At 36.6% G+C, this 25,627-nt stretch overlaps 1 protein-coding gene across 2 annotated transcripts in view; it reads left to right on the plus strand.

Annotated features, from left to right (window-relative positions):
- Positions 1 to 25,627, plus strand: part of Nt5b (5' nucleotidase B) — a 154,554-nt gene that overhangs the window by 2,570 nt on the left and 126,357 nt on the right. For both annotated transcript variants that reach the window (XM_089103738.1, XM_089103737.1), the window contains exon 2: positions 9,309 to 9,381. In XM_089103738.1, the coding sequence (XP_088959864.1) occupies positions 9,323 to 9,381 (59 nt within the window). In that variant the 5' untranslated portion in view covers positions 9,309 to 9,322. The remainder of the gene's footprint in view (positions 1 to 9,308; positions 9,382 to 25,627) is intronic.

Here is a 25,627-nt window from a genome sequence, read left to right on the forward strand (position 1 = left end):
TGTTGTAGGAACTTTGGAAAGGGCTCATTCAATTGAAAATTTGAGTAGCTGGTGCCCTTTTTAATAGTCAAAAGGGATTGGAGGGCAACTAGCAATCCCCCCCATGCCCATTATTCCTCCAAATACATCCAATCAAAATTCTGAGATAGCCATTTTGTTCAGCATAGTTGAATTCCACATAGAAAATATGTTTTTGAGGAGAACACTCCCCCACAACCCTCAGGGCAAGTCAAAAGTGATTGGAGGGCCACTAGCCCCCCCCCCGGACGCCCATCATTCCCCCAAACACATCCAATCAAAATTTTGTGATAGCCATTTTGTTCAGCATAGTTGATTTCCAAATAGAAAATATCTTTTTGAGGAAGACACTCCCCCACAACCCTTGGGGCAAGGGTTTTAAGTTATGCCATGGGGGCATATAAGTTTTTATAGAAGGTGTTGTTGTAGAAACTTCAAAAAAGGCTCATTCGTTTGGAAATTCAAAGGGCTAATGCCCTTTTTAATAGTCAAAAGTGATTGGAGGGTAACGAGCCCCCCCCCCGCGCCCACGCCCAGCATTTCCCCAAACACATCCAATCAAAATTTTGAGATAGCCATTTTGTTCAGCATATCTGATTCCCAGATAGAAAATATGTTTTTGAGGAAGACACCCCCCACAACCCTTGGGGCAAGGGTTGTAAGTTATGCCCTGGGGTCATATAAGGTTTTTATAGAAGGCATTGTTGTAGAAACTTCAAAAAGGTTCATTCAATTGGAAATTGAAATGGCTAGTGCCCTTTTCAATAGTAAAAAGTAATTGGAAGGCAACTACCACCCCTTCCATGCCCACCATTTCCCCAAACACATTCAATGAAAATTTTGACATAGCCACATTATTCAACGTAGTTTTAAGTTCTGTAAATTAGGTCTTTGAGGATGACAACCCTCTCACAGCCCTCAGGACAAGGATTGTAAGTTATGCCCTGGGGGAATATAAAGTTTTTATAGAACACCTTGTTGTAGAAACTTCAAAAAGGGCTCATTTGATTAGAAATTGAAATGTCTAGTGCCCTTTTTAATAGTCGAAAGTAATTGGAAGGCAACTAAAAGCCCTTCCACACCCAGCATTTCCCCAAACAGATCCAATCAAAATTTTGAGAGAGCCATTTTGTTCCACGCAGTTCAGGAAATTATACCTTTGAGCAGGAAACTCCCCCCACAGTCTTCAGGGCAAGGGTTATATATAAATGCACTGTGTTAATGTTAATTCCCAATGAGGCATCTCAGCAGTATCCCAAGAACGACTGAGGGTATTATGTTCAAACTTTCAGGGCTACTTCTTCTCTTAAAATTTAACCAAATCAAAATAGTGCAAGTGTATCAAAGCTATCAAAGAAAGTAAACAAATTTTTTTTGCAAATCGTATCAACTAGAGGAGGTATGAAACTAAATTAAACACTATTATTTATGTCCAGATTTTTAAAAGGGTGTATGTTGTTAAAAATTGCTGAAAATTTTTCTCTAGCATACAAATAGCAGGCCAATTATAAATTCTTAAAAAAAAACGAAAAGATTTAAAATATTATTTTTTTTTTCCCTGAAAAGACTATTTCAGTATAAAACAAACAGAAATTAATTTAAAAAACTTTTCCCACAAATAATTGTTTTAAAGAAAGGTATAGAACTCCTTTGAACAAAAAAAGAGCAAAAATAATATCAAATAATCTACCAAGCGTGAAACTACCACAAATCAGTATCGATAAATAAGTAAAACCCAAAACAAACAGAAATTACAATTAATAACCGAGTCAAACGCAAAACGAGCAGAAATTAACATAAGTTGGGCTCAAAACCCCTATGCCTTCCCAAGGCCAGAACATAACTTGCACTTTGCTAAAAAATACAAATGAATGTGCTTTGTCAGTTTAATATACATATACTGATATTTAGTAATCAAAATGTAAATATTATTTGATTTATTAAAGTTATATAAGTAAAAACATTTATTTTTTTTTTATACCTTTGAGGGAATATTACCAATTTCATTAATCAATACTATATATAAGAGTGGTCCTAAACAGGTTCCTTGAGGAATTTTATGCTAATTAGGGATGGGTTCAGAGAGAATATTTTGTATTTTACAGCTTGGGATCTATTTGAGAGAAAACATTATAAAATTTACTAAGAGAGAGTCTTCTTCAAATTTATTCAGTGATTAATGAATTAGGGTGTTGTGATCAATGAAGTCAAATAATTAAGCTTATGAGCATAGTATGAGGCCTAGCAGCAGTTCCTCAGATAATGGAAAAATCTAGTATCTAGCATCATTTCAGTAAAACTACAATTAAAAAGAAAAAAAAACTTTTTAAATGTTTTTTTCGTGTGAAATATTATCACAAATAATAATAATCATCAAAATCTCTTGTTGTTGGGAAAGTACCTATAAATTCGACAACTATTTTTTTTCAGAGGGCCCTTGAATTTCGACACCCATTGTTTCTCATCTGTTTTGCATGTTCAGTGAAGTTTTGACAGAGTTGCCTATATTTTGACAGGGCCTGTTGCTGTCCATCAAAAATTTCGACAAGGTTACTACAAGATTTTCTCAAAAGAAATGAATCACATAAAGAAGCCAATATCTACATTTGAATTTGGCTGAAGCAACATTTTTAGTTGGTCTTGTATTCCACTACATCATACAATAAATTTCAACACTGGGAACATGGTTTTGTCAATATAATATTAGTTGGCATTTTAACTTAGTTTTACAAAGAAAAAGCAAATGTGGCTACATTTTAGAGGAGATCAAATGTATCTTGATGCATTGGTGCTGATCCCATTTTTTTTGCAAAACAATAACCAAGTAATGACAGTTTGAACATTATATATCTAAGAATTTGTTTGGAGCTTATTTAGTGTCAAAAACAGGAAACTGGTTGAATTAAATATTCTTTTCTTATCTGGGTACATTGCATAGAGTGTCCACATTTTGCATTGTCAAAACATAATGACAGCTTCAAGAGATGGTGTTATAAGTCATGACGAAGCAGAGTTATTCTGTTTTGAAGAAAAATTTCAACAGTGGTTCAAAATTGCAGTGCCAAATCATTGGTGCCTTTACCCTAAATGCTTTTATGTATGTGTGAGTGCTATTATATGCATATGTTACCATGAAGGTCTGCAAATTGGTGAATGTTGACATTCACTGGTGAATGTCCAAAATGCTTTTTTTTTCTCCTTTGATTTAGTCAGTATAGTCAACTTTTTCAATTTAATGCAGGCTTTGATGATGACAGGTTAGGTTTGGATAGATTAGGTTTTGTGAGGTTATGTTGGGTTAGGTTAGTTTAGGTGTGAGGTTATGTTGGGTTAGGTTAGTTTAGGGTCAGAAATGGTAACCCATTTCTGACATTTATAACCAAATTTAACATAATCTAACCTAATCAAACATAACCTTACCTAAACTAACATAATCTAACCTAGCTTTAACTTTTACCATCATAGCTGAAAAAGCTTACTTGCAAAGCTAATTGAATCAAAGCAGAGAAAAAGCAGTTTCAGACATTCACTGGTGAATATCAACATTAACCAGATCTTGTACATTCATGGTGACACGTATACAAACTTAAATAGGGTAAACTTGGGTAAATCCAACACAGAGGTAACCCTGATGCCCCCATCTTTTTTGACTCAGTGATGACAGATGTCTTTGGTTCCAAATGCCATCTTCTTCCTTTAGCTTGGGTACTTGACAACAGTTGGACCTACCCTGTACAGGGTAAATTCAGACAAGGGAGGTCAGGCTTACCCCATGTATTCAAGTGGCTAGGTTTTGCCAATTCTAGCCTAGATTTCAGTGTATTTGTCAACTATTTGCAATGTTAACATTATATACTATATGTAATTTACACCATACTAATTGATCAGACAAAAAAGCAAAGGGGATTTCCCCAATTTGCCCGCTGTTACTATCAGAAAACCTCCGGAACTACCTAATTATGTTGAGCACAGTATGCCTTGCCGAACAACAGTTCGTAGACAAAGTGGAATAATATATCAGTGAAAACAAAATCAGTACTCATTTCACAAAGAATTTGCTAGGTGAAGACTGTTGGTTTGGGTTTAAGAAAAGAAAAAACATCTCTCTTAAGGAACCTGAGCAACTTAAAAACCCTGAGACCTGTGCAATAAGCAGACCCTTTCATCATTCTAGGATTTTATGACCTGCTACAAAAACAGCAGAAGAGCTTGACATCATAGACAAACCAGAATGTTGATACAACTTGGACAAAACTTTTTTTTTTCTCACAATCATGATGGCCTTAAAATCACTGGTGCAAAAGAATTACAACCAAAGCGGTGAACTGGTGGCAATGGGCGTGATAACACATCTGTTCCAGTATGTATTAGTGCATCAAATGAGAAACTGCCAATACTGGTAATCTTCTTGGGGAAAAACAGTTGATGTTCATGGCTACCTGTTAAAGACCATCTAGATGCATATCTTTCAGCTGCTAAGAAAGGATAGAAGACACCAGACCTCTTGTATAAATGGTTTTAAAATGTTTTTCTGCCTCAGCTGAAAGAAAAAGCACTTCTTATTCTTGAATAAGAAGTGTATTCATGCATTTTTTCACTTCATTTATTTCATTTCAGTTCAAGATTTTTCATTCATTTTATTTCATTTCAAGATTGAACCATTCAAGTGTTCAATTCAAGTAGAATATCCAAGAACCATCTCAAGGTTTATGTTTTCATCTATTTTCAAGATTTTTATTTGACTATAGTCTTCTTCTAAGCCTCTCTGAACGTAGTAGTTTCTTCTTGTATTTGACTAATCCTGTATTCTTCTCCGTGAAATTGAAGGCCACATAGCAGGAAAACATCTTCAGATAAAGCTGTTGCCCATGGTTCTTTGACCTTGTCTTCATCATTATTGTCTTCACCAGGTATGTCCTATAGAACAAGAATATTGGATATTTTGCACATTACAATGTAATCATCAAATTTTGACAAAATTACAGTTTAGTTACAGATGTTGATGCTCTAGTGTTGCCTCCTCATTATATATGCAATATATGTGGGGAAAGGATAAATAAGCTGTTTTTTGGTTCTCCAAACAAAACTGAACCATGCATGGACCAGGCCAGAAACAGGTGTTTTAAGTTAAAATCAGGACCTTTCATGGGAATATATTTTGTGCAGCTTTGGAATCACTGAAGGTTTTTTTTTGCATCATGCAGGCCATGAACATTAGCATTCCCTTACTTTCTTTTTCCTCATTACACAAGTATTCTGCATTACATGGAGAAATTGGAAGGTTTTCTGAAAGGACCAAATATTTTTCACGAATGGGTCAGGATTCTGTTTTTGTCAGTTCTACAATAGGCAGGTTTCTCTGTAGTTATTTCCTTCAGAAGTCTGGTAAGATTTACCAAATTTATTCACTTCTAGGCAAGGGGCTTAGGTCTATCTTGGAAAGTGTTTGAGCTAGGTGAATGAAAATATCAGGAATGGACAGGGGCGTCGTTGGGGGGGGGGCGGCTGCCCCCAATAGTTTGGAGAGAAAAAACTATTATATAGCCCATGTCCCTTGACTATCCGGATGTGGACCCCCCTTGCGTACCCCCTCAATATAATGCTCGAGCTACGCCCCTGTGAATGAATCCAGAGCTTCAGGGACCTCCTGGGAAGGTATTGTGAATTTCCTATCTCGACCTCTTCCCTGTCCAAAGTGCAGTAACCCATAATGATATTTGACAACCTTTGCATAATAATAGTAAAACCTTGATATTTAGATATACGCTCAAATGAGGCACAAGGAAAGTGTTTTGAATTTCATACCTTTGCTCAATCTTCACTAATAAGATGTTAAAGATTTGTAAATCTAATTCTTTAGTTGGTAATAAAGCATTGGTAAGGCTCAAAATCCTTCTGGAATAAAAGAAGAATTGCAATTTTAAAAAGCAGAGGGATTGGAAAGTTGATAAAATTTGCTATCATTCACAAAGTGTGTAAAATTCTAAATAATTGACTAAAGTCTATCCTGGAATATAGTTTATTTAGGTGAATGGAACTATTATTAATGGATCCAGAGCTTCAATGACTTGCCATGAAGATTTTTTGAAGTATCTATCCCCCTGTCCCTTTTCCAAAGGGCACTGACCTATGGTGACCTTTGACATCGTTCATGTAACATAAGTGAGATTTTGAGAAGTAGATCTGCTACTTAAACGAGGCACAGAGAAAGTATTTTGCACCATATACTTCTGCTCAGTCCTGACTTATAAGATTTTAAAGATTTGTAAATCTGACGTAGATAATTTCGGAGACCACACTGCCTTTCCATGATGATAAATAAAAGTTCAAATAGGGATAAAATCCTATTAACAGACAGTGATAGAAATTCACAAAAAAAATACCAGATATTTCGGTCACATATGCAGTGACCGTAATATCTGGTATTTTTTGTGAATTTCTATCACTGTTTGTGAAGCAGCCTGACAACAAATCTCCTGGGTATATTTTCGGTTTTGGATTCATTCCTTAAAGTTCCATTAACCCAACTCAATTACTTTCCAATATCTATAACCAAACATCTTTCTTTGGTAATACATTAAATGAGGGGACAATTTGAAGGAAACAAAAAAAAGGTGCATTGCTTCACTTTACCTCCAATGCCAAAAGAATATATTTTGAGCTTCATAGCTTATCTAAATCCTGATTTATAAGGTCTTGAGGAATTTGAAATTCATAGCTTCATATTTTGAGCTTCATAGCTTATCTAAATCCTGATTTATAAGGTCTTGAGGAATTTGAAAAAAAAAAAAAAATCTTACATGGCTTAAAATTCCACCCAAGTCATTAGAATTGTGTTGTGAAAACTTAAAGTCAAAGAAAAGGAGGCTCATCCCCAAATTAAGGATAAACATAATTATCCCCAAGTTAAGACCTGTCTTCTGTACAGTCTTGGACCTTAAAATGCCTTTCGGAGACACAGTTTGGCTTTGAATTTGTTCCTGAATGTTTCAATCTCCTAATGTCATTATATTTTAAGATATAAAAAAAAAACTCTTCTAAAATTTTACCAAAATAAGAACTAAATAATGGCAACTCACAAAATCTAGAAACTTTTTGATATAGCCTATGACAGCTAACCTTAGGCTGACCAGGTCAATGTCTTTTCAGTATATGACAAGCTTTAGTCCTTAGGTCCATGGACCAAGGGGATACCAATTTGCAAGCAAAAATCACAAAAAAGCTCCGAATCTGAAATTATAGAAATTACAAAAATAATACATTTCTGCGATTCAAATGTAGGTTATACCATTCAATCAGGAAAGTGAAGTTTTGGTTTTTGCTATTGATTTTGTTTCTCTAAAAAGAGGTCCTAAAAAATAACCAACGATATTTTTTTTAATGACTTCAAACTTTCATCTGTAATTCCCTGGGCCAAGAGACCCTAATATACTGGCAAAAGTATAGGTAGGGGTATAGGCACTAAAAAAATGTGGTCCGTAAATTGGCCTAGACATTGCTTTTTATCAGCTTGAAAGGTATCTCAGAGCTCTTGGGGCCCCAATACCCTAAAATAAAAGAAGAAAAGAAAATGTTGGTTAGCCTGAAAAAAAGGTCAAGGACTGTTGTTTTTTTTTTCGAATTCCTTGTAATTTACATCCAGAAGTTCCTTAGTCAAGGTAACCCTATTACCCCAAAAATTAGGCAGGGGGTACAGGCCCCTTAAAAATTAGTGCACACTAATCAGCAAAACAATTACTTTTAGTGCAAAAACAAGGAAAAATGGTTTAATTGAAAATTAGGCCCAAAAAGGGCCAACAACTTTTTTTCCTTAATGACTTTCAAACCTCTAGCCACAGGATCCTGGGCCTAAAGGACCTTAAGATGCAAAAGAATTTAATTTAGGGGCACTCTCCCGCTCCACCCTAACGGGGGGGGGGGCAAAAAGAACCAAGAAACCTTCTCTTTTCTGATTGACTTGACAAACCAAGGGGATCCCAATCCGAAAAAGAATAATTGATAAAAATTTAGGTCTATTAAAAAAGGACCAAAAGCTCTTTTTGTTTCAAAAGTTTTGCTTATAAACTTTTTATACTTTAATTTCTCGTACCATGACTTGCTTCTCCCAGTGTAACAACTTTTCCTATCCCATCTCTACTACTGATTAACATTATTTACAGACACGGATAACATTTCTTAGTCAGCATTACTACTATTACTGTTCACAAACCTGTATCAAAAGTTAAAGAGCCATTTCAAAACTTGAAAAGAGCAAAATTGGGCTTATGTAAGATGTTGAACCTAAGACACGCAGAAATCGCTCAGAATGAGGAAATGACATCTATAACAAGTAGAAAATTTTTAATGAATAATGAAGCCAGATTTGAAAAAAAAAATTACCACACATAAAAGTTGTATTGCCACCTCTCACCCAAAGGCTGTTCACATTTGTGCCTTTTTGAAAACAAAATGTATTTCAGATTTTACCATTATAACCTAAACAATGGACTGTTCATAGAAGTTTATTAATTTTATACTGTTATATTTTTAACAATAAACATAGTTTTAATAAGCTAATATATAATTAATTTGCATCAAAGTATTCTTCTCTTCTTTGTTACTCAATTCCTTCCAGATGTGCAAAAAATAAATTGGCCAAACAAAATGTCAATGGTGGAAATTTATTGACGTAAAATAATTGTGACAATTTTATATTACTATTAGAGCCAACTCTGTAGCTTTGACTTTTAAAGAACATCTCCCATATACTATTTTTTTAAAGACCACTATTTTCCTTACTGTTTTCTTCCTTATAAATACGTTACTATGCAAAGAAAGATTGATGGACTACCTATGAGCCACAAATGGTGGAGGCGGAATTACATCACAAAGATCAAATGACGAAACTAACTTTAATTCAAGCAATCAATTTTGTTTCAGAAAGGGTAAATGGTATTTTAGCATTTTCAGACGTTATTGAGGGGCTTGACACCGGCCTTGTTTTTTTTTTTTTTTTTTTAAGTTTGGTTTTGTTACAAGCTCTGTTTTATTTGGCTTAAATTTCCTTATTCAAAATAATATTTGCTTGTTTTAGGTTTATATTTTTACAAGCTGTATTTTGATCAATTAAGCCATTAGATGCAAAGCTCATTTTCTTTAAGCGGGTTCTACAAAAAAAAAAAAAAAAAAAAAAAAAAAAAAAAAAAAAAACTAGAGGTAGGAACTTTGGTTAAGAAAACCGAAGATAGTACAGTTTTAGTGAAAGTATTCTTTTCTTTATTTTCAAATTTCACAATCGTTTATCCTTCTAGGTATTAATGCAACAATGAATCCTTTTGTTGAGGGAATAGGAGACAAAAAATGGTACAGAGAAACACAGCACAGGTATTCTTTTCTCTTTTTGAATGATCTTGATCTGCAAAATTTTACCCATTTGTAAGGACAAAAAAGGAAGTTTTTAGATGATTAATTAATCTTTTTGTGTAATGAGAAGAAGTGTGTACCAAGTCAGTTTTTATTAAGTTATGATAAATAGCGCTTATAAAAATATCCCGAGTATCTGCATTTAAAGCTAGATTTATATGTATGTTGTTTTTTTTCGACTGCCTTTCTAAAAATTAGTGGTGAACCATTTATTGTGGACACTTCCGTTGCCTCACTAAAAGAACTGAATGACCTGTGTATTTAAAACCGTGGAGTAGGGACTGTGGCTTGATATTCCTCTCTCTGTGCATGCATTGTTGAATTGACTCCATTCATGCCTCGATTCCTTATATTAATATAATTGGCTATGTCAGTAACTCCCAGCCAATTACTTGTCTTCAGCTCTAAAACAGTCGTTTGAAATTATACAACGGGTACCCGTTGAGTATTTCTTGTTGTACAATCTGAGTCAGTAGGCTCCTGATACTCATAAGAGAGTATATGCCACGTTTTCCTCTTATTTATTTTAATAACTTTTTCCACAAAATAAGTTTTTTTTTAATGTAAAGAACTCCATTAGACCAAAAATGAACAAAAATAGAATCAAATAATCTACCAAGCATACAACTACCACAAATCAGTATTATTAAATAATGAAACCCAAAACAAACAGAAATTAAAATAAATAACACAGTCAAACTCAAAACAAGCAGAAATTAATATGAGTAGGGTTCTAAACCCCAACTTTCTAAAAGCCAAAATATAATTTGTACTTTACTGAAAAAAAATTCAAATGAATTTACTGAAAAATGTGCAGTGTCAGTCTAATATACATATGCTGATATTTATTCCTTAAAATCATAATTAAGTTTTCATTTCTTAAGGTTATAAAAGTGAAAACATTTAAAAGAATTTTTTGAATTGGTCATTTTCAAAGACCTAGTTTCCAGAACTTTCAACTACGTCGAACACAATTGCTATCTCAAAATTTTGATTGGATGTGTCTGGGGAAATGGTGGGCGTGAGAGGGGGAGTAGTTACCTTCCAATCACTTTCGACTATTAAAAAGGGCACTAGCCCTTTTAATTTTCAATCAAATGAACTTTTTTTGAAGTTTCTATGACACCGCTTTCTAAAAAACCTTATATGCCCCCCAGGGCATAACTTAGAACCCATGCCCTGAGGGCTCTGAGGGGGTTATCATCCTCAAAGACCTAATTTCCAAAACTTTCAACTACATCTAATAAAATCGATATCTCAAAATTTTGATTGCATGTGTTTGGGGAAATGGTGGGCGTAAGAGGGGGGTTGGGGTTAGTTGCCCTCCAATCACTTTCAAGTATTAAAAAGGGCACTAGCCATTTCAATTTCCAATCTAATGAGCCCTTGTTTCTACGACAACACTTTCTATAAAAATCCTTATATACCCCCAGGCCATAACTTACAACCCTTGCCCTGAGGGCTGTGGGGGGATTGTCAGCCTCAAAGACATAATACACGGACCTTTTAACTACGTTGAACAAAATGTCTATCTTAAAATTTTGATCGGAGGTTTTTGGGGAAATGGTGGCCGTGAGAGGGGGGCTAGTTGTCCTCCAATCACTTTTGACTATTAAAAAGGGCACTAGGGCTTTGAATTTCCAATTAAATGAGCCCTTTTTCAAGTTTCTACAATAACGCGTTCAATAAAAACCTTATATGTCCCCAGGATATAACTTACAACCCTTGCCCTGAGGGCTGAGATCTCGAATTTTTGATTGGATGTGTTTTGGGAAATGGTGGGCGCGGAAGGGGTTTAGTTGCCTTCCAATCACTTTTGACTATTAAAAAGGGTACTAACAACTTCACTTTTCAGTCGAGTGATCCCTTTTTGAAGTTTATGACAAATCCTTCGATACGAAGTGCCCTGGTCTAAAGGAAACAAAAAATAAATAATACATTCTGCCAACAGCGTTCTTTACTTAGGCAGCGGTATTGCTCTGCCTATGATATGCCTGTCGTAAGAGATTTTCTGCTGCTAGTTGGGGAAGAAGAAAGAAGAAAAATTATCTTCTATGATTGCATGTAGCCAACTTTTCTGCTAGCTTTGTTCTGAAAGTCATTGTCGATTATGTTCAATTTACTTTTCAAAATTATTTCTGTTTCCGCTGTATGGTATCAATGCAGAATTAATCTGGATGCTACCCATTGTATGTTGCTTAAGCTGCTGTTCTAGATAAGAAAGGTTGACTAGTTACTCACATTTCTATAGATAGTACCTTATTAAATCTTGAAGCTGATGAAACTGACCAACTGCACTGTAATATAAACTTCATGCTGTTTACCCGAGAACGTGCCTCGCACATACTAATTAATTTATATTTGAAGGGGGGAGGGGAGATATTTAAAAAAATGTAAAAAAAAAGTATGATATAATGGAAAATCGGAAAATCGTATTGTCTAACGTGAACAGTGTTACCGGAGAGTGCAAGAATATTGTTGGAATAGTTCAAGTTGGATTACTTTTATTACGGGATTCGATTTTTTTCTGTTTCGAGCGAGTAGCTGTAGAGCGGGATAAGTCTTTGAGTCTGGTCCCAATAGATTCTTGAGGTTTTATGTTTTACCCTAATATCATCTATATTTTTAAATTTGCTAGTTTTTTAGTTCAACATTTCCATCCCCCCCCCCCAGTAAGAGCACTTGTACATGTCTAGTTTAGAGTGTACGTAACGACAGTTTTGTAGGATTCATTTTGGATAGTTGTAGTATTACAAAGAATAGGTATAAAAGCAGTAATTTTTTTTACACGGGATCACATTTATTTAGAGTATAGTAAGATATATTAAAAACGCTGTGAAAAAATGAAGTAAAGTTTAGGGTTTTGACGACCCTACTTTTTGTACCTTATCCTATTGTTTTAGATGACGCATATCGTCTTTGTTATTAGGATTGTTTTGTTAGTAGAATTTTTTCGGCTCATAACCAACACTTGCGGTATATTACAAAGTTGTTAATAGGGTTGTGAATTTTTTAACCATAAAAAAGGCACAATCCTAATTATCCTTCCATTTTGTTACTCCAGGGTATATGTCTCGAAGCTTATGTTATAAACTAGTTCATTATTTTCAGTGGTATGTTTACAGTGGTGGCAATGTATGGGAAATGTTGGGTGGGGCAAAAATCTGTTTTTCAAAATCTAGGGGCATTTGTTTTATTTATTTTTCCCATGAAAATGTAAAAAAAAACATTTTAAAATGAAAACATCAAAAAGCTATTTCTCGAAATACAAAGAGGGGGGATCTTGGGAGGGGGAAAATGCTCTTCCCCCAATTTAAGCCGCTGTATATTCAGGAAGATGCGTGTGATCAAAGCCTCTCTCTCTTGGGTAGAAAATCATACGAAATATTCATTTTTTCAATATTAAAGGCACTTGATTTTTAGTTTGTTTTTGTCTATCCCCGAAATCCTGATATCATAAAAGACGAAGTCGAGTCCCAAAATTTGCTAATGAGAAAATACGAGCGTTTATCTGTGTCTATTTAATTCTGTATGGTTGATGCTGAGGTTTTTCTGGGTGGCAATGCCATGTTTCGAGTTTGTTGTTCGTTAAATGTGTAATTTAGTGATAATTGTACACACGCGCTCTTAGTATACATGCCAATACGAACATAACTTCCAAAGATTTGCATTACCTAATTTCAAAAATATTCGTATTACCTGATAAATTCAACAGTAGAGTAATCCAAATGTGAAGAACCATACTGGAAAATCTATTAGTTCTTTTAATTCATGATTTCAGTACAGTTGAATATTCCTTGCTGACAAAAAGTTCGATACCGGATTAGAAGTTTTTGGATGTATTTACAAATCCCAAGGTACTTTTTATTGGATTTTTTAGATATTTGTAGTCAAGGGTATGCGTAGAAAAGGTCAGAAGAGTTTTCAGGCCTCCTTTCCTGAAAACTGAAACATGCTAACAATGGTAAAATTTGTAACATTTGGTGAAAATATTACCGTTTTTGGGGGGTATTTTTGTTTTGTTTCAACTTCGCCCCCTCCCCCAAGCAATTTTTGCGATTGTTTGGTCGATTGAATAGTTCGACCCATATCCAAAACCAGAAGCATGCATTTAATAATTTTGTATTTTTATTCATTTATGTGTGGCAGTATTCAAAAGAAAAATCCCAACATTTCTAATCAGTAACTAATAGAAAAGGTCCTATTTAAAACAGAGGTCCAATTTGCTATGGTGTAGGGGGGTAACTGCCCCCTCTCCCCGACCCCAGTTTGCCTCCCAACTGAAATTTACTTTCTTCGAAAATCTTCAAAACGAAGATAAGTCTGCATAATGCAACATATACAGAAATGGGTCTGTTTTCTTTAGTATATCTTTGCCTTCATAGTACTCTGTGGCTCATTTTTCAGTTTTCACTGTCATTTTCACTTGATTTGCGAAAATTAGCTTCAACTTTGCCCCCCCCCCCCCGCAGGATTTTGACGAAATTTTGTCACTGGTTTATAAGCAACTGCTATTTTAGGCTTAATTAAATAGATGCTATTGAGCATTTTCTGAAGTAGCATAATGCTTTAAGCAAGGGTTATTAAATTTACCCTAAAAGTGTGGTTGCCATTGCTGTCTGGAGTCGTACACTTTTTTTTTATCCTATATTACTAAACTAGCAATTATTGTAAATATGTATGTTTATTTATTTATTAATTAAAAAAAAAATTTCCACAAAACAAGTTTTTCAAAAAAAGTAAAGAACTCCATTAAACCAAAAATGAACAAAAATAGAATCATATAATCTACCAAGCATACAACTATCACAAACCAGTGTCAATAAATAGATGAAACCCAAAACAAACAGAAACTAAAATAAATAACAGAGTCAAACTCAAAACGAGCAGAAATTAATATGAGTAGGGTTCTAAACCCCTATGCTTTCAAAAAGCCAGAATATAATTTGTACTTTACTGAAAAAAATTCAAATGAATTTTATGAAAAAATGTGCATTGTCAGTTTAATATACATATGCTCACATTTGTTCCTTAAAATCTTAATTAATTTTGATTTCTTAAAGTTATAAAAATGAAAACATTTATAAGAATTTTTTTCAGTAAAGTACAAATTATATTCTGGCTTTCCCGATTGAATGAGTCCTGTTTAAAGTTTATACGATAACGCTTTCTATAAAAACCTTATATACCCTCTGGGCATAACTTACAACCTTTGCCCAGGGGGCTGTGGGGGTTTGACATCCTTGAAGACATAATTTCCGGATCTTTCAACAAAGTTAATTAAATTTGCTATTTAAAAGATTTTGTTGAATGTGTTCGGGGAAATGGTGGGCGTGAGAGGGGGTTAGTTGCCTACCAATCACTTTCAACTATTAAAAAGGGCACTAGCCTTTTCAACCCAATCGAATAAACCCTTTTTGAAGTTTCTACGACAACACTGTCTATAAAAACCGTATATGCCCCCAGGGTTAAACTAACAACCCTTGTCCAGAGGCTTGTGGGGGGGGGGTTGTCATCCTCAAAGACCTAATTTCCAGAACTTAGAACTAGGTTGAACAAAATGGCAATCTTAAAATTTTGATTGGATGTGTTTGGGGAAAGGGTGTGCGTGAGAGGGGGGGGGGGGGTAGTTGCCCTTCGACCACTTTCGACTATTAAAAAGGGCACTAACCCTTTCAATTTCCAATCGAATGAGCCCTTTTTGAAGTTTCTCCAATAACGCTTTCTATAAAAAATCTTATATGTCCCCATGGCATAACTTACAACCCTGAGGGCTGTGGGGGTTGGGGTTGTCAGCCTCCAAGACCTTAGTTCTAGAACGTTCAACTACTTTGAAAAAAATGGCTATCTCAAAATTTGATTGGATGTGTTTGGGGAAATGGTGGGCATGAGAGAGGGTTGAGTTGTCCTTTAATCACTTTTTACTATGAAAAAGGGCACTAGCCCTTTCAATTTCCAGTCGAATGAGCCCTTTTTTAAGTTTCTACGACGACCCTTTTTATAAAAATCTTATATGTCCCCAGGGCACAACTTACAACCCTTACCCTAAGGGTTGTGGGGAGGGGGGTGGTTTTCATCCCCAAAGATCTAGTTTCCAGAACTTTCAATTACGTTGAGCAAAATGGCTGTCTTAAAATTTTGATTGGATGTGTTTGGGGAAATGGTGGGGAGGAGAGGAGGGTTAGCTGCCCTCCAATCACTTTCGACTTTTTAAAAGGGCACTATCTCTTTTAACTTCCAATTGAATGAGCCCTTTTGGAAGTTTCTACGACAACGCTTTCTATGAAAACCTTATATGCCCAAGGGCATAACTTACAACCCTTGCGCTGAGGGCTGTATGAGGGTTGTCATCCTCAAATATATGATTTATGGAACTTTCAACTACGTTGAACAAAATGGCTATCTCAAAATTTTGATTGGATATGTTTGAGGAAATGGTGGGTGTGGGAGGGGGTTACTTGCCCTCCAATCACTTTCGACCTTTAAAAAAGTCATTAGCCGTTTCAGTTTCCATTCGAATGATTCCTTTTGGAATTTTCTACGAAAACGCTTTCTATAAAAGAACCTTATATGCCCCCAGGGCATAACTTATAACCCTTGCCCTGAGGGCTGTGGGGGATTGTCATCCTCAAAAACGTAATTTTCCGGACTTTTTAAATACGTCGAACAAAATGGCTATCTAAAAATTTTTATTGTATGTGTTTGGGGAAATGGTGGGTGTGAGAGGCGTTTTAGTTATCCTCCAATCATTTTCGACTACTAAGAAGGGCACAAGCCATTCTAATTTCCAATCGAATGAGCCCTTTTTGAAGTTTTTACGACAACACTTTCTATAAAAACCTTAAATGCCCCCAGGGCTTAACTAACAACCCTTGTCCATAGGAATGGGGGGGGGGGGTTGTCATCCTCATAGACCTAATTTCCAGAATTTTAACTATGTTGACAAAATGGGTATCTCAGAATTTTGATTGGATTTATTTGGGGAAATGGTAGGCGTGAGAGGGGGGTTAGTTGCCCTCCAATTACTTTCGACTATTTAAAAGGGCACTAGCCCTTGCAATTTCCAAGTGAATAAGCCCTTGTTGAAGTTTCTACGATAATACTACCTATAAGAACCTTATATGCATCCGGGGCATAACTTACAACCCTTGGCCTGAGGGGTGTAGGGGGCTTGTCATATTCAAAAACATAATTTCTAGAACTTTAAACTACGCTGAACAAAAAAGCTATCTCAAAGTTTTGATTGGGTGAGTTTGGGGAAATGGTGGGGTTTATTTCATAAAAATTTTGAGATAGTCATTTTGTTTAACGTAATTGAAAGGTCTGAAAATTATATCTTTAAGAATGGCAACGCCGCCCCTCCCCCCCCCCCAAAACCCTCAGGGCAAAAGTTGTAAGTTATGCCCGGGGGTGTTTAGGGTTTATATAGAAAGGGTGATCGTATAAACTTCGGAGGTTGCCTATTGGATTGCTACTTAGAAGTTTTAGTGCTCTTTTTGAGATTCAGAATGGTCGGAGGAAGGATATCCCCCCGAAACACCTCGTATTTTCCCGAAATGCATCTGTTAGGAATTGTTGTCGTAGAAACTTCGAAAAGAGCTCATTCGATTGAAAATTGAAAAGGCTAGTGCCGTTTTTAATAGTCAAAAGTGGTTGGAGGGCAACTAACCCTCCTCCCATGCCCACCATTTCCCCAAACACATCCAATCAAATTTTTGAGATAGCCTTTTTTTCAACGTAGTTGAAAGGTTTCGGAAATTATGTCTATGAGGTTGACCCCCCCCCCCACACACACACACAGCCCTCAGGGCAAGGGTTATAAGTTACCCCCTGGGGGCATATAAAGTATATAGAAAGGGCATTCGTAAAAACTCTGGAATGGGCTCATTTGATTGAAAATCAGATGTTCCGATGCCCTTTTTAAGATTCAGAGTGATCAGAGGGTGGATACCCCCTCCCCCCAAACACCTCGTATTTTCCCGAAACGTATCTGATGGAAATTTTGAGATGGTCATTTGTTGTCTTAAAAACTTAGAAAAGAGCTCATTCGATTGAAAATTGAAAGGGCTAGTGCTCTTTTTAATAGTCGAAATTGATTGGAGGGCAACTACCCCCTCCCAGAAATTTTGAGATGGCCATTTGTTGTCTTAGAAACTTAGAAAAGAGCTCATTTGTTTGAAAATTGAAATGGCTAGTGCTCTTTTTAATAGTCAAAAGTGATTGGAGGGCAACTAACTCCCCTCCCACGCCCACCATATTCTCAAACACATCCAATCAAAATTTTGAGATAGCCAATTTTTTCAACGTAATGGAAAGGTCCAGAAATTGTGTCTTTGAGGACGACAACCCCCTTCAGCCCTCAGGGCAAGGGTTGTAAGTTATGCCCTGGGGGCATATAAGGTATGTATAGAAAGGACGATCGTATAAACGTTGGAGTCGACTCATGATTGGTATTTAGAAGTTCTAATGCCCTTTTTAAGATTCAGAGTGATTGGAGGGTGGATACTCCGCCCCCCCCCCACAACTCATATTTTTTCGAAATGTATCTGGTAGAAATTTTGAGATGGCCATTTGTTGTCTTATAAATTTCGAAAAGAGCTCTTTCGATTGAAAATTGAAAGGGCTAATGCCCTTTCTATAGTCGAAAGGGATAGGAGGGCAACGGACCCTCCTCCCACGCCCATCATTTTCCCAAACGCATCCAATCAAGTTTAGAGATAGCTTTTTTTCAACGTACTTGAAAGGTCCGGAAATTATGTCTTTGAGGATGACAACCTCCCCCCCCACAGCCCTTGGGGCAAGGATTTTAAGTTATGCCCTGGGGTTATATAAGGTATAGGTAGAAAGGGTGATTGTATAACATTAGGAGGAGTCACATTGGATTGGTAATCAGAAGTTCTAGTGCTCTTTTTAAGATTCAGAGTAATCGGAGGGTGGATACCCCAACCCCCCCCCCCCCCTCCCCACACACACACCTCTTATTTTTACAAAATGTAATTCATTTTAAATGTTCTTTAATTTGAGGTTATTTTAATTTAAAAATAATCTCATTTAATCTCATCTCATTTAATGAGATGTCCTTTTTGTTTTCGTAGAAACTTCGAAAACAACTCATTCGACTGGAAATTGAAAAGACCATTGCCTTTTTTAATCGTCGAAAGTGATTGGAGGGTAACTAACCCCCCTCCCTCGTCCACCATTACCCCAAACACATCCAATAAAAATTATAAGATATTCATTTTGTTTAACGTAATTGAAAGGTCTGGAAATTATGTCTTTAAGAATAGCAACCCCGCCCGCCCCCAAAGCCCTCAGGACAAGACTTGTAAGTGATACCCTGGGGGCATATAAGGTATATATAGAAAGGGTGATCGTATAGACTTCGGAGGGGGCTCATTGGATACGTAATCTGAAGTTCTACTGCCCTTTTTTAGACTCAGTGATCAGAGGTTGGATATCCCCCCCCGCCCCCCACACCTTGTATTTTCCCGAAATGCGTCTGTTAGAAATTTTGAGACGGCTATTTGTTGCCGTAGAAACTTCAAAAACAGTTCATTCGATTGGAAATTGAAAGGGCTAGTGCCCTTTTTAATCGTTGAAAGTGATTGGTAGGCAACTAACTCCCTTCCATGCCCACTATTTCCCCAAACACATTCAATCAAAATTTTGAGATAAGTCATTTTGTTCAACGTTATTGAAAGGACGGAAAATTATGTCTTTGAGGGTGACAACCCCCCCCCCCACAGCCGTCAGGACAAGGTGAGTTATGCCCTGGGGATATATAAGGTATATATAGAAAGGGCGGTCGTATGAACTTCAGAGGGGGCTCGTTGGATTAGTAATCAGAAGTTCAAATGCCCATTTTAAGATTCAGAGTGATCGCGGGGCGTTACCCCCCCCCCCCCCACCCCAAAGAAAAACCACGTATTTCCTTGTAATGCATCTGATAGATATTTTTAGATGGCCATGTGTAGTCGTAGAAACTTCAAAAAAGGCTCATTCAATTGGGAATTGAAAGGACTATTGCCCATTTTATTCGGCAAAAGTGATTGGAGGGTGACCATCCCCCCCTCGCCCATCAATTTCCAAAACACATATGATCAAAATTTTGAGATAGTCATTTTGTTCAGTACGACAACAACTTTATATTGAAGTTTTCACGACAACACTTTCTATAAAAAAAAACTTTTAATGCCCCCTGGGTATAGCTTACAACCCTTGCCTTGAGGAATGGGGGGGGGGGGGTGTCATCCTCAAAGATCTAATTTCCAGAACTTTTAAACTACGTTGAAAAAAAGGGTATCTCAGTATTCTGATTGGATATGTTTGGGGAAATGGTGGGCGTTAGACGAGGGTAGTTTCCCTCCAATCACTTTTGACTATTAAAAAGGGCACTAGCCCTTTCAATTTCCAATGGAATGAGCCCTTTTTGAAATTTCTACAACAAAGCTTTATATAAAAACCTTATATGCCCCCAGGATATAACTTACAATCCTTTTATGAAGGCTGTCGAGGGGGGGGGGGTGCCATCCTCAAAGAGATAATTTCCAGAACTTTCAACTACGTTGAAAAAATGGCTATCTCAAAATTTGATTTGATGTGTATGGGGAAATAGTGGGATTGAGAGAGGGGCTAGTTACCCTCCAATCGCTTTCGACTATTAAAAAGGGCACCATTCCTTTCAATTTCCAATTGAATGAGGCTTTTTTGAAGTTTTTACGACAACACTTCCTATAAAAACCTTATATGCCCCCAGTGCATAAATTACAACCATTGCCCTGAGAAATGTGGGGGGGGGGAGGGTGGTCATCCTCATAGATCTAATTTCTAGAACTTTAAACTGTGTTGAACAAAATCGGTATCTCAGAATTTTGATTGGATGTGTTTGGGGAAATGGTGGGCGTGAGAGGGGGGTTAGTTGCCCTCCAACCACTGTTGACTGTTCAAAAGGGCACTAGCCCTTTCAATTTCAAATTGAATCAGACTTTTTTGAAGTTTCTACGACAACACTATCTATAAAAACCTTATATGCCCCCGGGACATAACTTACAACCCTTGCCCTGAGGATTTGGGGGGTTTGTCATCTTCAAAGACACAATTTCCAGAAATTTAAACTACGTTGATCAAAATGGCTATCTCAAAATTGTGATTGGATGTGTTTGGGAAATGGTGGGCGAGAGAGGGGGATTAGTTACCCTTCAACCACTTTTGACTAATAAAAAGGACACTAGCCCTTTCAGTTTCGAATCGAATGAGCCCTTTTTGAAGGTTTTACAACAACGCTTTCTATAAAAACCTTATAATCCCCCAGGGCATAACTTACAACCCGTTCCTTGAGGGCTGGGGGGGGGGGCTTGTCGTCCTCAAAGAGTTAATTTCCAGAACTTTCAACTACGTTGAAAAAAATGGTTATCTTAAAATTGCGACTGGATGTGTTTGGGGAAATGGTGGGTGTAAGAGGGGGTTTAGGTGCCCTCCAATTACTTTCTATTATTAAAAAGGGCACTAGCCGTTTCAATTTCCAATCGGATGAACCCTTTTTTAATTTTCTACAACAAACCTTTCTATAAAAATCTCATATGTCCCCACGGCAAAACTTACAACCCTTGCCCTAAGGGCTTTCGGGGGGGGGTGTCATTCCCAAAGATCTAATTTCCAGATTCCTACTATGAAGAGGGCACTAGCCCTTTCAAGTTTCAATCGAATGAGCACTTTTTTAAGTTTCTACGACAATCCTTTTTATAAAAACCTTATATGTCCCCAGGGCACAACTAACAACCCTTATCCTAAGGGCTGGGGGGTGGGGTGGTTATCATCCCCAAAGATCTAATTTCCAGAACTTTCAACAACGTTGAGCAAAATGGCTATCTTAAAATTTTGATTGGATGTGTTTGGGGAAATGGTGGGCGTGAGAGGGGTGTTAGTTGCCTTCCAATCACTTTCGGTTATCAAAAAGGGCATAAGCCCTTCTAATTTCTAATCGAATGAGCCCTTTTTGAAGTTTGTACGACAACTCCCTCGATACGGAGTGCCCTGGTCTTAACCCTTTTCCGGTGTAAAAAAACGTTCTAGATAGGTCACGACTTTGGGAAAATTCATATAGGGTCTTTGAAAAGACCCAATACTTTTTATGTGAATTACGTTACAAATATTTGAAATAGCTAAAATAAGCTTTTTTGAAGATGAGTGTCTGTGCTAAATCAAAGGCAGCGCAATAACGCTGGCTAAGTAAAGAGCGACGTGGGCACAATGTATTATTTATTTTTTGTATTTTTGTATTTTTTTTTTTTTTTAGATCAGGGCACTTCGTATCGAAGGAGTTGTCGTAGAAGCTTCGAAAAGGACTCATTTGGTTTTAAATTGAAAGGGCTAGTGCCCTTTTTCATAGTCGAGAGTGATTGGAAGGCAACTAACCCCCCTCCCACGCCCACTATTTTCCCAAACACATTCCATCAAAATTTTGATATAGCAATTTTGTTCAATATAGTTGAAAGATCCGGAAATTATGTCTTTGAGGATGACAATCCCCCCCCCCCGTAGGCCTCAGGGCAAGGTTTACCGTAGGCCCGTAGGCCTCAGGGCAAGGTCCCCGGGCATAACATGCCCGGGGAATTTAAGGTTTACATAGAAAGGGTGATCGTATAAACTTCGGAGCCTGGTCATTGGATTGCTAATTAGAAGTTTTAGTGCTCTTTTTGAGATTCAGAGTGGTCGGAGTGTGGATATCCCCCCCGAACACCTCGTATTTTCCCGAAATGCATCTGATAGAAATTTTGAGATGACCATTTGCTGTCGTAGGAACTTCGAAAAGAGCTCATTCGATTGAAAATTGAAAGGGCTAGTGCCTTTTTTAATATTCAAGAGTGGTTGGACGGCAACTAACCCCCTCCCACGTCCACCATTTCCCCAAACACATCCAATCAAATTTTTGAGATAGCCTTTTTTTTCAACGTAGTGGAAAGGTCCGGAAATTATGTCTTTGAGGATGACAAGCCCCCCATCAAAATTTTGAGATAGTCATTTTGTTCAACGTAATTGAAAGGTCCGGAAATTATGTCTCTGAGGATGAACACCCCCCCCCCCCCCACACACACACACACAGCCCTCAGGGCAAGGGTTATAAGTTACCCCCTGGGGGCATATAAGCTATATATAGAAAGGGCATTCGTAAAAACTCTGGAATGGGCTCATTTGATTGAAAATCAGATGTTCTAGTGCCCTTTTTAAGATTCAGAGTGATCAGAGGGTGCCTACCCCCTCCCCCCAAACACCTCGTATTTTCCCGAAACGTATCTGATGGAAATTTTGAGATGGTCATTTGTTGTCTTAAAAACTTAGAAAAGAGCACATTCGATTGAAAATTGAAAGCCCCCTCCAAACCCAATCTTCTCCTCCCCCCAGCTGAAATTAAGTTTCTGCAAAAATCTTGTCGAAACTAAGATAAACCAGCATAATTGAAGTATCCATGGAAATATATTAGTTTTCTTTAGTATTAAAAAAAAACAAGTTTTTTTTCAACTGAATGTAAGGAACGACGTTAAAACTTAAAACGAACAGAAATTATTCCGTATATGGAGGGGGCTGTCCCCTCCTCAACTCTTCGCTCTTTACGCTAAAGTTTTTTATTTAAAAAAAAAATAGAGTTGTGAGAAAGTCAAACTTTAGCGTAAAGAGCGAGGCGTTGAGGAGGGGACAGCCCCCTTCATATACGGAATAATTTCTAGTTGTTTTAAGTTTTGATACTATTCCTTACATTCTGTTAAAAAAAACTTGTTTTTTTTTATTTAATTTTTGAACGTTTTTGAATTGTTAGAGGTTATGTTTTTGGCTCCCCGTGCACAGATGACGCCAGCTAGATGTGCATTTTAAGTTTGCTCTCATTCTCCAGAATGGCTTTCTATAAACTTGTTAATTTTTAATTACGAACGTTTTTATTAGTAATACATATACGTAACTTACGTAAGAACCTTTTATATTCATAGATTTTGAATACGTATATTAGGGTGTTCGCCCCCTAGTTTTTATCTTAAAAACTTCAAATATAACTTCCCTAAGAAAACATATAATAAGCAAATATCGTAAGAGTGCAACTTCTCTAAAAATGGAAAATTGTTAATCCCAATCGTCGATTTCAGGTAAATCCCCAATTTTATTTGTAATTAAATTGCTAAGTACCAACGACACCAAAATTAAAGTATTTTGCTCTTTAAGCTAAAGTTTGGATTTTTTTTTCCAATTCTTTAAAAATGACCGCTTAATCACTATCAGTTAATCAGTTGAAATCAGTTGATAAACTTGTTTTTTTTTTTATTTAATTTCTGATCCTTTTCTTCAATAATGCTGGGAAATCCGGCACCCCCTTCATAGCAATGTCCCTTCCCCATGAAAATTCCTTCATGGAAAGATCCTCCCATATAACCTCCGACCCCCCCCCACCTAACAGGAAAAATGCCCCCTGAAAACGTCTGTATATTTCCCAATAACCAATATTATATGTTGACATTGGGTAAAGTTCATAACTTTCAGCCCTCTCCCCGGGGAGTTCAGGGGATTAAGTCATCCTAAAAGACATTGTTATCATATTTTTGACCATGCTGAACTAAATGGCTATCTCAAAATTTTGATCGGGTGACTTTGGGAAAAAATCAGCGTGGGAAGGAGCCTAGTTGCCCTCCATTTTTTTGGTCACTTAAAAAAGGCACTAGAACTTTTAATTTCCGTTCCAATGAGCCCTCCCTCGATATTCTAGAACCATTGGGTCGATACGATCACCCCTGAAAAAACAAACAAAAAAAAACAACAAAAAAACAAAACAATAAATAAACACGCACCCGTGATCTTTCTTCTGGCAAAAAATGCAAAATTCCACATTTTTGTAGATATGTGCTTGAAACCTCTACAGTAGGGTTCTCTTATACGCTGAATATGATGGTGTGATTTTCATTAAGGTTCTATAACTTTTAGGGGGTCTTTCCCCTTTTTTTCGAAAATCAGCCAAATTTTTTCAGGCGCGTAACTTTTGATGGGTGTGACTAAACTTGATGAAACTTATATATTTGAAATCAGCATTAAAATATGATTCTTTTGATGTATCTACTGGTATCAAAATACTGGTTTCGGTTACCATTGAGCCGAGTCGCTCCTTACTTACAGTTCGTTACCACGAACTGTTTGATATATTTGCATTTATAGTAACGTATGGATCATTTTTCAGTTTTCATTGTCATTTTCACTTGATTTGCAAAAATTGACTCCAAATTTTCCCCTCCCCAGGATTTTTACAAAATACCGCCACTGGTTTTAACCTTTTTTCAAAGTGAATGCTATTACGGAAATCTCTCCAATTGGAAAAGGACAGATTTCAATAAAAACCTATTTAAAATGTTTATCAAGCCAAATTAATATTGAACAAGTTAATATGTAAAGTTTCATCTATTGTTTGACCGTGAATGATGAAAGTGATGACGAAATTTTACTCAACTCATACTGAAAAGTTGCATTGTTTATGTTTTAGTTAGGAGTATTTATTTAAAATAGGCTGCTCCAGTTATTTTAGACTCTTTGCCCAGAATCTAAAATGCAATTATAAGGCTCCTCTTGTAAATGCACTATTTGCATAATTAGGGGGCGTTGAAGACGGGGCCGCTTGGATTAAGTCACCTCTGGACGGACATTTTTGCTTCTTTGAACTGTTTTGACTGACTATTGTTTGTTAATTTTCCATTAATTTTCTGTTACAATTTTCTACGACAATCAATTCTCTATGATGAGACTGAAAAAAAAGGATGTAGCTTATCGCTCTTTTCTAAGGAAACCCATTTTTGGAAAATCAGTTTTGAACATGATGATGTAATCAATAGATAAAGAATGGTATTTTGCACCACTAAACTATCCATGCTTAATTGTTGTTAATGAAATTCGTTCTGGACTTTAAAATAATAATTGCTGCTGTTAGCATAGTAAATGTGTGTTTCAAAAATTTGTCATATGCCACCTAATAAAAGAGTAGAATGTTTTTTTTTTCTAAGAATTGGTTCTATGACAAAATATCGTTTGATTGTTGTGCAAGTTTATTGTCTTTTCTTCTTGCTGTTGCAGCAGGACTGGGCGTTTTTCGCCTCACCTGGCATTTGAAGTTGAGATGTTACGTGGGAATTTGTTTCGCTGTAAGCTTCTCTGACATTTATGTCGTTTGTTTGTCTTCAGT

This window comes from Artemia sp. Qi Xiang Cuo, chromosome 17 (genome assembly GCF_049724085.1).
Source record: "Artemia sp. Qi Xiang Cuo chromosome 17, ASM4972408v1, whole genome shotgun sequence".
Taxonomy (NCBI): Eukaryota; Metazoa; Arthropoda; class Branchiopoda; order Anostraca; family Artemiidae; genus Artemia; species Artemia sp. Qi Xiang Cuo.